The 13,546-nt window shown below is 45.0% G+C and overlaps 1 protein-coding gene across 1 annotated transcript in view; it reads right to left on the minus strand.

Moving 5' to 3' along the window:
- Window positions 1-11,190, minus strand: part of LOC137375971 (organic cation/carnitine transporter 2-like) — a 151,566-nt gene extending 140,376 nt beyond the window's left edge. The window contains exon 1 of the mRNA XM_068043786.1: window positions 10,750-11,190. Within this exon, the coding sequence (XP_067899887.1) occupies window positions 10,750-11,139 (390 nt within the window). The 5' untranslated portion in view covers window positions 11,140-11,190. The remainder of the gene's footprint in view (window positions 1-10,749) is intronic.
- Window positions 11,191-13,546: the final 2,356 nt, after the last annotated feature.

The raw sequence follows: 13,546 nt of genomic DNA on the forward strand, positions 1-13,546 counted from the left end.
GAGATCTGATTGAAATGTACAAAAATTTGAGGGGCCTGGATAGAGTGGAGGTGAAGGGTCTATTCACCTTAGCAGAGAGGTCAGTCATGAGGGGGCATAGATTTAAAGTGATTGGTAGAAAAATTAGAGGGCAGATGAGGAAAAACTTTTTCACCTAGAGCTTGGTGATGGTCTGGAACTCACTGCCTGAAAGGGTAGTTGAGGCAGAGACCCTCAACTCATTCAAAAGGAGTCTCGATGTGTACCTCAAGTGCCTAAGCTGCAGGGCTACTGACCAAATGCTGGAAGGTGGGATTAGAATAGGTGGATCGTTTATCTGCCAGCACAGACACAATGGGACAAGTGGCCTCTTTCTGTGCCTTAAACTTTCTATGATTCTATTTCTGATCATATTCACTCCATCACTGATAGCAGTGCCTTCAGCTGCCAGAGTCATAAGTGCTGGAATTCCTTCCCCAAAACTTCTCTGCCTCTCCACCTTTAAGATACTCCTTAAAAGCCTATCTCTTTGACCAAGCTTTTGGTCATCTCCCCTAATATCCCCTCATGGGGCTTAGTCAAATTTTGCTTTACAATACTTCGTTGAAGCACCTTGGTTCATTTTACTATTTTAAAGGCACTCTAGGAAAACACATTGTTGTTCTAATGGTTGACTCGATAGCAGCATTAACAGAGAAGCAAACAGACAGCAATCCCTCTCTCTCAGCTGTAAATGGCACACATCACAATGACATCTATAAGAGAAGTGGAAAGAATGTGCATTTTTAAATACAAATTTGAAACCCTAGTCCCCTTCCATGGCTCCACAACTTTATCCAGTGAGTAGTCCTGGAAGGATCTAAATTGATCCCTGTTCTCTGTTCAATTGGTTTACCTCAGCAAGGGCAATAGTTTGGTCACTGCAACTGATCTCAAAGCCACTAAGTTGGGGAGGGAAAAATCAGTCTCATTTACCAGTCTTGATCACTACTTTGCAAGGTGGCTGAATACGGAATTAGGATCGGTTGTGACATCTCCCATACAATCAAGACCGACCCATGAACAATAGCATTCTAGGAGAAATACCACAGGGTGTCAAATTTAGCGAATGATGGAGCAAGTGAGAAGCAAACTGCTGAGAAAAGAAAGAAATCAACTGTGTCTAATAACTTGACAGTAAAGAACAGTCCCTCTTAGTTTCAAAATATCCAAGCTGCATTTTCTATAATTCTGAATATTATGTAGGATTTGCAAATGTAAATTATTCAGCTCAATTTCCAAACAGCTTTCTTGCTCACTGAAAATATGACTGATATATTCTATCAATGCATGTGCCAAGGTATGGGACTGTAGTCTTGCACTAAAATCCAAAGACTTGGGCTGCTTATGCAGAAAACCTGAATTCATATCCCATCATGGCAGTTTGAGAAATTAAAATCAGTTTTCAAATCTGGAAATAAAATGCCGGTATCAGTAAAAGTGACCATGAAGCTGCTGCTGACTCAAAAGCCCCATTTGGTTCAATAATATTGTTTAAGGAAGGAAACCTGTTGGCTTTATCCACTCCGACCTGTATGCGACTCCAGTCCCACATCAACTACCTCTGAAGTTGTCTAGCCAGCAGTCAGTTCAAGAAGGCTGTACCTTCCCAGGTCAACTGGGGATAGGTTTTAAAATGTAGCCCTGCGAGCAACATCTACTTCCCAAGAATGGGATAATAATTGAAAAAAGCTCTTTCTTTCTAACTGAGCTAAAGATATAAATCAGTCAGCATTCTGGCTCATGACTGCTGTTTTGTGAACCTGACAGAAACTGTGGGCTGGATTTTGTTGTGTGCAGATAATGGCGGCCGCCCCATACGGGAGCCGTGCCACTGCAATTCTGTGGCAGATGGCCACGTAATGTATTGACGGCGGCTGCCCTCCCCCACCCCCCCACCCCCCACAACCGAATCACATGGTGGGGGCAGGCTCGGTGACACCGTGAATGGCATCACCTGATGCGGGAGCAGGTGCTGGCACCATCTTTAAAAGACAGCCAGCCCCGCATTCAAGCTCTGCCGGCATTGTTCTGAAGTTTGCTGGAGCAACAAATTAGGATTGTTGCAGAAATCAATCATTTATCAAGCAGCACCACTGGGCACCTCTGGCAGGGGGCCGAACAAGGGTGGCCCCATAGTTCAGTGATGCCCCCCTGCTTATTTTCCTCCAGGCTGCAAGGGAAAGACAGGAGGTCCTTTTCTCCAGAGACGGCAAGAAGGGTCCTCCCACCTGATCAAGCAAGCCAGGTCGGAGATTGCAGAGGAGGTTAGCAGCTGTGGGGTCACCCCACAAGACTGGGTCCAGTGCCAGAAGAGAGTCAATGACCTCCTGTGCACAGCAAAGCTAAGTGGCACATTTCAAAAGTGCTCGGTGTAATCTGGTTGGCACTACATGGTATGCCACATGGGTGCCACTGCCATTTCAGAGACAGGGAGGTCAGGAAAGATTGCTGGCACGTGACTAGCTGCATAAGCGAATCAAGACTCCCTCATTAATACCTCAGAGCATGTCACACCCATGACAGGGTGTGTCCGTATGCCAGACAAAGCATCCCCCAGTTGTTGATGAATTGCCCATGCTGGTACAACCGTGATGTTGACATTTTGCAATGTTCTATATCTGCATTCTTGCTTTTTCAGGAGAAGAGGACCCACAAGTGTTGTGAAGCGTCCAAGACCGAAGGCTGTGTGCTCAACCTGAGGCCTCTGTCGCAAGTCAAAGAGAAGGCCCTAGAGTTAGCTGGGAGCCAAGGAGCACGTCCCATCTCAGACGTAGAGCTTGGGGTTCCAGTTTAGTTTAGTTTAGAGATACAGCACTGAAACAGGCCCTTCGGCCCACCGAGTCTGTGCCGACCATCAACCACCCATTTATACTAATCCTACACTAATCCCATATTCCTATCACATCCTCACCTGTCCCTGTATTCCCCTACCACCTACCTTATACTAGTGGCAATTTATAATGGCCAATTTACCTACCAACCTGCAAGTCTTTTGGCTTGTGGGAGGAAACCGGAGCACCCGGAGAAAACCCACGCAGACACAGGGAGAACTTGCAAACTCCACACAGGCAGTACCCAGAATTGAACCCGGGTTGCTGGAGCTGTGAGGCTGCGGTGCTAACCACTGAGCCACTGTGCCGCCCTAAGAGAGTGATTATTGACAAACACAGAATGATTCCAACTTTACATCTCCTATGCAGAAACTATGCTGCCATCATTTCGACATGTGTACCATAACACCCAAATGTCTGTTCTTCACATTGTATCTTGCAGGGCAATGTTCAGAGATCCAGGAAACGACGAGCACCTCTGAGGAAGGGATACATTTAGAGGATGCACAGTCCCAGGAGACTCCTGCATCTTTCAACAGCGCAGATACTCTCACCTCGGTGGGTACCCGATTGGCATTAGATTTGGGGTCACAAGCTGGTGAGAATACAACACATGTGCCTGAGCAGCTGGCTGAGGCTGAGACAGCCGAGGCCTCTGACAGTCAGAGGAAAGTGGTTGGCCAAGCCCATGCTGACCTCAGGCTAATGATTAGCCTCTGGTGTTGGCAGCACAGGGCATGCTAGAGCTGCAGGGAAAGGTGAGGCGACATCTGGTGGAGGTGCTGGAGGCCATGCGCAGCCTTGAGGATGGTGGTGGAGTCCATCCATGCCATGACTGCTGCCATGTCACAGGCATGTGAGCACATGACTTCATCCATGGAGAGGGAGGTGACCCTAATGGACAGCCATATTCCACAGATACGCCATGACCTGCAAACCTTCGCCTCAGGCATGAGTTCAATTCAGCAGTGCTGAGCGAGAGAAGGACCAAGAGCACGGAGAGTGTTCCGGCCTATGGTTCTTCACCGGAAAGCAGGGATGTTTCCATGGAGAGGGAGAAGGAGAGGCTGCACTCCACATCTGGGGTCTCCCCTCAGAGTGAATAGAGTGTGGACACCGGCTCCTCAACCCCTCCACTAGTGAGTCCAGCTCCAGCAGCCGCAATGGTTAAGGACAGCCCTGCATTGGTGCAGGAGGTCTTTAGGCAGTCAGGGCCCTCCACGACTCAGGTGTCCAGAGGACGGCTGCCGAAGTTATCCCAGGCCAAGGGCGTCCTGATCAGCAGCCTTCCTCCAGTCCAGCTGCCAGTGCAGAGGTCACACTGCAAAGGAGCACCCGCAAAGGTATTAAAAAGACACCTTGACACAGAGGGGTGGGAACCAGAGCAGTAGGACAGCAAGTGAAATAAATGAGGGGGAACTAGTAAATAAGGCCAGTAAGACTAAGAGGAAGAGCAGGCAGGGAGATGTTGCGGAGCACAGTGGGACTGGTGGTCTGAAGTGCATTTGTTTCAATGCAAGAAGTATAACAGGTAAGGCAGATGAACTTAGAGCTTGGATTAGTACTTGGAACTATGATGTTGTTGCTATTACAGAGACTTGGTTGAGGGAAGGACAGGATTGGCAGCTAAATGTTCCAGGATTTAGAAGCTTCAGGCGGGATAGAGGGGGATGTAAAAGGGGTGGGGGTGTTGCATTACTTGTTAAGGAGAATATCACAGCTGTTCTGCGGGAGGACACCTCGGCGGGGTCGTGCAGCGAGGCAATATGGGTGGAGCTCAGGAATAGGAAGGGTGCAGTCACGATGTTGGGGGTTTACTACAGGCCTCCCAACAGCCAGCGGGAGGTAGAGGAGCAGATATGTAGACAGATTTTGGAAAGATGTAAAGGTAACAGGGTTGTGGTGGTGGGTGATTTTAACTTCCCCTATATTGACTGGGACTCACTTAGTGCTAGGGGCTTGGATGGGGCAGAATTTGTAAGGAGCATCCAGGAGGGCTTCTTGAAACAATATGTAGATAGTCCAACTAGGGATGGGGCTGTACTGGACCTGGTATTGGGGAATGAGCCCGGCCAGGTGGTCGAAGTTTCAGTAGGGGAGCATTTTGGGAACAGTGACCATAATTCCATAAGTTTTATGGTTCTTGTGGATAAGGATAAGAGTAGTCCTCGGGTGAAGGTTCTAAATTGGGGGAAGGCTAATTGTAACAATATTAGGCAGGAACTGAAGAATTTAGATTGGGGGCGGCTGTTTGAGGGGAAATCAATATCTGAATGTGGGAGTCTTTTAAACGTCAGTTGATTAGAATCCAGGACCAGCATGTTCCTGTGAGGAAGAAGGATAAGTTTGGCAAGTTTCGGGAACCTTGGATAACGCGGGATATTGTGAGCCTCGTCAAAAAGAAAAAGGAAGCATTCATAAGGGCTGGAAGGCTAGGAACAGACGAATCCCTTGAGGAATAGAAAGACAGTAAGAAGGAACTTAAGCAAGGAGTCAGGACGGCTAAAAGGGGTCATGAAAAGTCATTGGCAATCAGGATTAAGGAAAATCCCAAGGCTTTTTATACATATATAAAGAGCAAGAGGGTAACTAGAGAAAGGGTTGGCCCACTCAAGGACAGAGAAGGGAGTCTACGTGTGGAGCCAGAGGAAATGGGCGAGGTACTAAATGAGAACTTTGCATCAGTATTTACTCTGTGTGTGGTATCACTGAGTGAGGACAGGCTCCTCTGCGATCTCTGCCCCACAGTCTGTTGTCAAGAATCAGTATCTCGATCCAGACATGAAGAGCCTCCGATTGGATGATCACCTTCAGGTTCCACAAGACTGTGAATGGATGTTAACGTGCCGATAGGAGGCAATATCTGGTATCGCAAGGGCAACACAGAATTACGTGGAGAAATTCTGTCATTGGAATTTTAATGCAGCCACTGTATTATCATATTATCTCTGGGTTTCCTGACCAATTTGATTGAACAGCTGATGATGACCTGCATGCAACGATTTCAATACCAGTGTTTAAAGGGTTACTCCACATTTGAAATCTGAGTTTCTCAAAGTATTTAAAAAGGAAAAGAGCAACTAAGTGAGCGTTGGTCCTGTAGAGGGTGAGGCTGGGGTATTAATAATGAGAAACAAGGAAATGGTAGAAGCATTGGACAGGTATGTTGTGTCTATATTCACTATAGAAAACACAAAAAAAAGTCCCAATAATAATTGAAATTCAAGAGCTAAAAGGGAGGGAGGAACTTAAAACAATCACAAGGAAAAAAGGTACTGGGAAAACGATTAGAACTAAAGGCTGAAAAATCCCCTGGACCTGATGGCTTATATCCTAGGGTTTTAAAAGAAGTGGCTGCAGAGAAAGTAGATGCATTGGTTGTGATCTTCCAAAATTCCCTAGATTCTGGAAAGGTCCCAGTGGTTGGAAAATTGTAAATGAAACACCTCTATTCAAGGAAGAGGGAGACAGAAAGCAGGAAACTGTACGCAAGTTAGCCGAACATCTGTCATAGGGAAAATTCTAGAATCCATTGTTAAGGAGTTAATAGCAGGACAGTTAGAAATTCATAATACAATCAGGCAGAGCCAATATGGTTTTTTGAAAGGGAAATCATGTTTGACTAAGTTATTAGAGTTCTTTGAGGAAGTAACAAGCAAGGCAGATAAAGGGGAACCTGTAGATGCAGTGCACTTAGATTTCCAAAAGTCATTCAACAAGGTGCCACATCAAAGGTTACTACACAAAATAAGAGCTCATGCTGTAGTGGGTAACATATTAACATGGATAGAGATTGATTAGCTAACAGGAAGCAGAGATTAGCGATAAATGGGTCATTTTTGGGTTGTCAAGCTGTTACTAGTGGAGTACCACAGGGATCAGTGCTGGGGCTTCAACTATTTACAATCTATAACAATAATTTGGATGAAGGGACCAAATGTATGATAGATAAATTTGCTGATGACACAGAGATAGGTAGGAAAGTAAGCTGTCAAGAGGATATAAAAAGTCTTACAAAGAGATTCAGATGGGTTAAGTGAGTGGGCAAAAATGTGGCAAATGGAGTATAATGTGGGAAAATTTGAACTTGTCCACTTTGGTAGGAAGAATAGAAAAGCAGTATATTCCTTGAATGGAGAGAGACTGCAGAACTCTGAAGTACAGAGCGATCTTGGTGTTTTGGAACACGAATCACAAAAATTTAGTATGCAGGTGCAACAAATGATTCAGAAGGCAACTGGAATGATGGCATTTATTGCAATGGGAATTGAGTGTAAAAGTAGGGAAATGTTGCTACAACCGTACAGGGCCTTAATTAGACTGCATCTGGAGTACTGTGTATGTTTTGGACTCCTTACTCAAGGATATAATTGCATTGGAAGCAGTTCAGAGAAGGTTTACCAGGGTGATTTCTGGGATGAAGGAGTAATCTTATGAGGAAAGGTTGAGCAGGTTGGACCTAAACCTTTGAAGTTTAGAAGAATGAGAGGTGATCTTATTGAAAGATACAAAATCCTGAGGGGACTTGACAGGGTGGATGCTGAGAGGATGTTTCACCTTCTGGGGAAGTCTAGAACTAGGGGACACAGTTTAAAAATTAGGAGTCTCCCATTTAAGACAGATGCAGAGAAATGTTTTTCTCTGAGGGTCATTGGTCTGTGGAATTCTATGCCCCAGAGAGCAGTGGAGGCAGGGTAATTGAATATATTCAAGGCTGAGTTAGGTAGATTTTTGATCAACAAGGAAGTTGAGGGTTATGGGGGGCAGGCAGGAAAGTGGAATTGAGGCCACAATTGGATCAGCCATGATCTTATCGAATGGCAGAGCAGGCTTGAGCAGACGAATGATCTACTCCTGCTCCTAATTCTGTGTTTTTTTGAAGCATTTTGGGATTGAAACAAAAAGAATTGACCGAAAAGAGTGCACACAGTCAAAGGCTGCACCTTGTTTTAGTGACGCCTTCCTGGATGTGATGTTGGGGGCTAGAACAGCCCACAGGGAGATACTATTGGCTATTTATGTAGGAAGAAGCCTGCCAGTGAAATCATGAAGGCATGGCTGGAGGCAGTGGAGGAGGCCAGCAACAGGTGTGTGGTGCCATGCTCCTGGATTCAATGACGAAAGGGGTTTAATGACCTCAGAAGGGCAGGAAAGGTGAGTACAATGGCATGTTCAATTATATCCTCATGTGTGTATCATGCCAACTCCCTCACTCTGCCTTCTCAAGCCTACTCCAGTACATTACCTTACCTTACACCAACTTACCTTGCAAGTGCACCCATCTTTCTCTGTCTATGCAATTCCTCAAATCTGTCCATTCACCACTGATACTCACTCCCATCTTTATGCAACCCTAATGTTGACTTAATGTCAGCAGTGAGTAAGATGTGATTATGTTCATTATGATCACTTAAAACATGGTTATCTTGATAATTCTAATTCATGTTTTTAATCTCCCATAGGGTCTTCAAGCACCCCACAGGAGGTGGTCCAGGAGGATGACAATGACTCCTCAGAAGAGATCACTGACTTTAAGAGTGCACTGTCACAGGACTCATGCTGACCATGCAGCAGCAGAGATACTCACACTTCAATGGGACCGGGAAGGAAGATAGTTGGGTTTTCACCTGGAGATTCACACATCTCAAGCAAGAAAGAGCAGATGGTGGAGACAAGGGACAGGAGAGTCTGTGTGGGAGGCCACAGGAAACCTCAAGCTCTGCTCAGCTGGATGCAAGTGCTGATTCTAGGGGGCCATTGACAAAGAGGATACTTCTGGAGCAGCTGCAAAGAACATGCGATTTACTGGCAGGCTTTCCAGCATACTGTGCAAACTTAGAGAGATTGGAGTGGTAAGATGTTGCAAGCCTTTGAGATGATGTCTTCCTCCTTGGAAAGAAAGGCTACTTGCATGGAGCATCAAATTCCGCAATCAAACGAGTACATGCAGGCCCTCGCCAATGGCTTGCACCCTATGAATGCTACCTTAAATAGGCAACACATCATGTCTGTGCTGGCCGAAAAGCAAGCCACTCAGCCTAATCCCACCTTCCAGCATTTGGTCCTTAGCCCTGCAGGTTACGGCACTTGAGGATGCAGCAATATTCTCTTCCAAAAGCAGCAAATCACTAAAACTCCCCGATACTTCCACTAACTTTGCTAGAGCAAATCTATGTCAGAAGTACCTCACCTGCAAGTTGGATGGCTGGCCTTTTAAAGTGGGCGGCACAGTGGCGCAGTGGTTAGCACCGCAGCCTCACAGCTCCAGCAACCCAGGTTCAATTCTGGGTACTGCCTGTGTGGAGTTTGCAAGTTCTCCCTGTGTCTGCGTGGGTTTCCTCCGGGTGCTCCGGTTTCCTTCCACAAGCCAAAAGACTTGCAGGTTGGTAGGTAAATTGGCCACTACAAATTGTCCCTAGTATAGGTAGGTGGTAGCGAAATATAGGGATAGGTGGGGTTGTGGTAGGAATATGGGATTAGTGTAGGATTAGTATAAATGGGTGGTTGATGGTCGGCACAGACTCGGTGGGCCGAAGGGCCTGTTTCAGTGCTGTATCTCTAAAACTAAAAAAAAAAAACTAAAATAGCGGTCGATGGAGATCCCTCTTGCAGCTGAACACGTGTTCAGCTGTGAGTGATTACGGGAGGGTGTCCAGTAGATCTGCACTGTCCAAGTTTGCAGAACGTGTGCCAGATCAGCCCGAGAGGCTGTATGATGTCACAATCTGCCCATTGTTAAAGCTTCTGGTGCACGCCTGGTATGCCTGCGCGAGCACCCTTACTAGCATGGGGTGCTGCAGGGGTAACAATGGAAGTGGATGGAAGGGCTGTGCCCACCATTTTGAGGTCCTCCAGCTTCCGTAGCACCGTTTTTTGCACCCAATGTGTCCCCGCTGCTTCCTTTGGCAGCTTGTTTCATACATCCACCATAGACGGCATCAATTAGCGAAATCTAAACTATCTTTTCAAATTCCCTTTGCTAAATTTGAGGCAAATCTGATGTTGTAGAGTCTCTGACTGTGTTAAAGTCAGAGGGTAGGATTGGAAAACATTAATTGAGGTAAATTAGATAAATCTTCTAAGACTGGAGAAGAAGCATGGTTGATTTCAGAGAGGAACAAAATTTGAGACAGGAGTTAAAATTCTAATCTCTCATCAACATCGGCTGGCCCTTGATTCCAGGATGTTGCAAGTTTCTGACATGGGTCTACATGTGGTTGACAGGCCAATTCTCACCCCTCAGATGTTTGGGTACATGGGACAGGATGACCCAGGATGGAGGGGGTTCCAGAGTGCTACCAATGGTTCAAAATGGCAACAACTTGTCCATCAAGCTGCATCATGCTTTGAGTCCAAACGCCTTAACGATGAGGCAGAGCGACAGCAGCAAAGGAAAGCAAAGGAATCAAATCGGAGTGCAGGATTTGATTCCTTTGCTTTCCTTTGCTGCTGTCGCTCTGCCTCATCGTTAAGGCGTTTGGACTCAAAGCATGATGCAGCTTGATGGACAAGTTGTTGCCATTTTGAACCATTGGTAGCAAGCTCCTCCCAGTCATCAATGTCAATGCTGCCCCTTCAAAGAGAGCTTCAGATTGAGCTTTGAAGCGTTTTTTTTTGCCCCTCTCCCCTGGAACGCTGGTCATTTGAGAGCTGAGAAAACAGGACTTGGCAGGTCAAATCTCGAATGCTCAGAAAACAAAGACACCCAAGTTAAACATCAAAATCTATCTGACCCGAGGCCATGCAAGATAAAGAATTGCAGTTGCCTGCTCATGTTTGGATTCGAATGCATCTATTTCTTTTATTTTTAAAAAAAATAACTATATTAGTTACCTTTACAAACTATTCTCAGGTTAACTACTGCCAGTGTGCCCACCGTATTGCTTCAACCACATACCTCGCTGACGATGGTGGAGATGTACTGATCCTTACTGTACTCCCATCCATCCAAACAGGGCTCCTGTTCGACCTCAGACATATTGAAGGAATCTGGGTCGGGAAATGTCTCCGAAAGATTCATTATCACGTCCACCCGGTACCGTCTACATTTGCTGTACTGGAGTTTGTCTCCTTCTCGCACCAGAGGGATCGTCCGATTCCTCCACGCTTCACTCAGATTGAGATTCCCGGGAACTAAGCAGCGATGCTCTGGAATATCCCCGACAAAAACTATGGACAGTCCACAGAAAGCATTGGGGAAAATGCTGAGGCTCAAAAGAAAGAAGATAATCTTCTGGTAGGGGCCCCATTCTCCGAGAAAAGCGGTAATTTCATCATAATCCCGCATGTTACAGCAGGAGGAACGGCAGCAAATTTCTTCCGTAAAACTGCAGCAATGAGCCGGTAGAGGGCAGAGCGGAACTCCAGCCTTGCGTTATTTTAAACTCAGGTTAAATCTCAATTCGTTTCCATTTATAAATACTAATCCAATCCTCATCCGGCTCTGATCGCTCCTCCCAATCCCACTGTACTGTTCAAAGGGATTATTTTAGTAAACAACTTGTTTGTCAGCGCTGAAGTGTTCTTATCCTTTTGGCAGGAAAAACTTGGCCTTTTTGTAGCTACAAAATATATACTATTACAAAAGATTGCAAATGCTGTTTACACACGGACTACTAACAAGCGATAAAAAATAATTTTTAAGAAAGCGTTGAAATTAGGCTGTGTGGGATATGGAGGCAGCCCATACCAACAATACAGATGCTATAAATTTTTCCTGGAACTTGGGTTATCTTGGAGGAAGGGTTTGGACAAATGAATTAGTCACATGTATGTGGTCTTCTAGTAGCTTTGCAACATTGCTAGTCAATGATATTTAACAATATAGCAGAAAAGTAATGTCACATTCCACTCACAGCAATCCCCTCAGCATGATCTATTCCTCACCATGCAGTATGTGGCAACTCCAGGGACATCTGCAGCAGAACCCTCCACGTCAGAGGCTGTAAAAGTAGAACAATCTATCTCTTATAGTTTTATAGACTTGGGAATTGGGTAGAGAGAACCATGAAGCAGGAATTCATTGGGCCATTTGGTATGATTAGCACTCTATTAGAATTAATCATCAATCAGGATGTGGCAGTGCTCAGCAGCTGGGACACTGCTGCAATGGCCATGAAGAATATTGTTATTTCCTGGGATGTCAATATGTTCATATCCTCCTGCCAGTATCCTTAGATTTCTGTGCCTCTGGTAAAATGCACACAGGGTCAGACTACCATGCAGTGGTAAAAGTGACACAACCTGCAACAGGTCCATCTCAGGACTCTGCCAACAGCAGACAAGGGGCATCTCAATTCTAAGAAGCTCCTTTGCAGATAAAGCAATATTATAGACTCCTGCCACTAAAGTAGCATGTCAACAAAGCAAAGGCCTAAATTAAGAGCGCTTATGCTACACACTGATATCAAGCTATTAAAATAGAAGTATGTGGAATCTCAGGTTTGACTGATGGGCACATTAGGTACATAAACAAAGAGGTAATTCTGAACCCATGCAAATTATTGGTTAAGCTACAGTTAGAATATTATGTTCAATTTTAGGCATTCTACTTTAGGAAACCTTCAAGGAACCTCTGGTCACTATAACTGATGTCTTCCTCTTTATGGCAATAACATTACTAATGAGCACTGACTTAGTAAATGGGTCAGGATCACAGCAAGGTCAGAAAAGTGTTAGTCCCACTCTGACTCTCCTCTAGCTGAAAATCTGTCCCAGAGGAAAATTTGGACCCATCAGCTTCTGGCAGAGACTGAGGTAGGCACAGCTTAAATGTTGCTATTTGGGGAAGGATGCTAAAATATGTCACTTCAAGGGTTCATCTTAATGCTCCAATTTCTGATCATAGCAGATATTGAAAGAAATGTGATGCTTATTCCTTATAACATATTAAGGGTCATTACTGAGGCTGTCAAGAACATTTCAAACACAAGTATAATGAATGTAGGAACGAGTTAAGGGTCACAGATACCTTGCCTTTGCTGTTCTGATGAGGCCATCAATTTTTTTACATTACTGCAGAGCAGTCCTGTGACTGCCAGTGATATCTTCTTCTACATTGCTTTCATATCCTGCTTGGGGATGTTGTGGGGTGGGGGGAGAGGGTTCTCCTGCCCCAAGCCACTGGTCCTTCCTAGATTGTATCGCCACAGCAGAAAGGTTCATGTCACTGTCGGAAATTTATCGCTCCTTTTGACCTCGCTCCCATTGCTGCTGATCACAAGTATGTTGCTTCTTCTAGTTTTGCAAGATAATTGCAGTAGGGAAATCCATTGAGACCCAATTACAACTTTAAGATCTTTTAGAGTCATTTTGGCACAGAAGGAGGCCTTTGTTGGTAAAAGGTATTTTTATATATCACAACAGCCACAAAGATTTCTGAAAACCTGATAATAGCAAAAAATAATAAATGTGTTTGAGAAAGACCTGAAAATCGTGCCTTCTTACTGGCCTCTATGTAAAAAAGAACTTACATTTATATAGCACCTTATCAGATGCGCAGAATTTCCAGAAGCAGTTTATTATCAATTCATTTTGTAATGTAGCCAATGCTATTATGTAGGGAAATGCCAACAGCTAATTTGTACACAGCAAACAGGAAATGAATGAAGAACCAGGAAACCTTTTTTGATGGTGTGGGTTCAGGAAGGAATATGCATGGAAATATCAGTCTAATTATGTATTATCTTCAAGTG

Source organism: Heterodontus francisci, chromosome 12 (genome assembly GCF_036365525.1).
Source record: "Heterodontus francisci isolate sHetFra1 chromosome 12, sHetFra1.hap1, whole genome shotgun sequence".
NCBI classification, from domain to species: Eukaryota; Metazoa; Chordata; class Chondrichthyes; order Heterodontiformes; family Heterodontidae; genus Heterodontus; species Heterodontus francisci.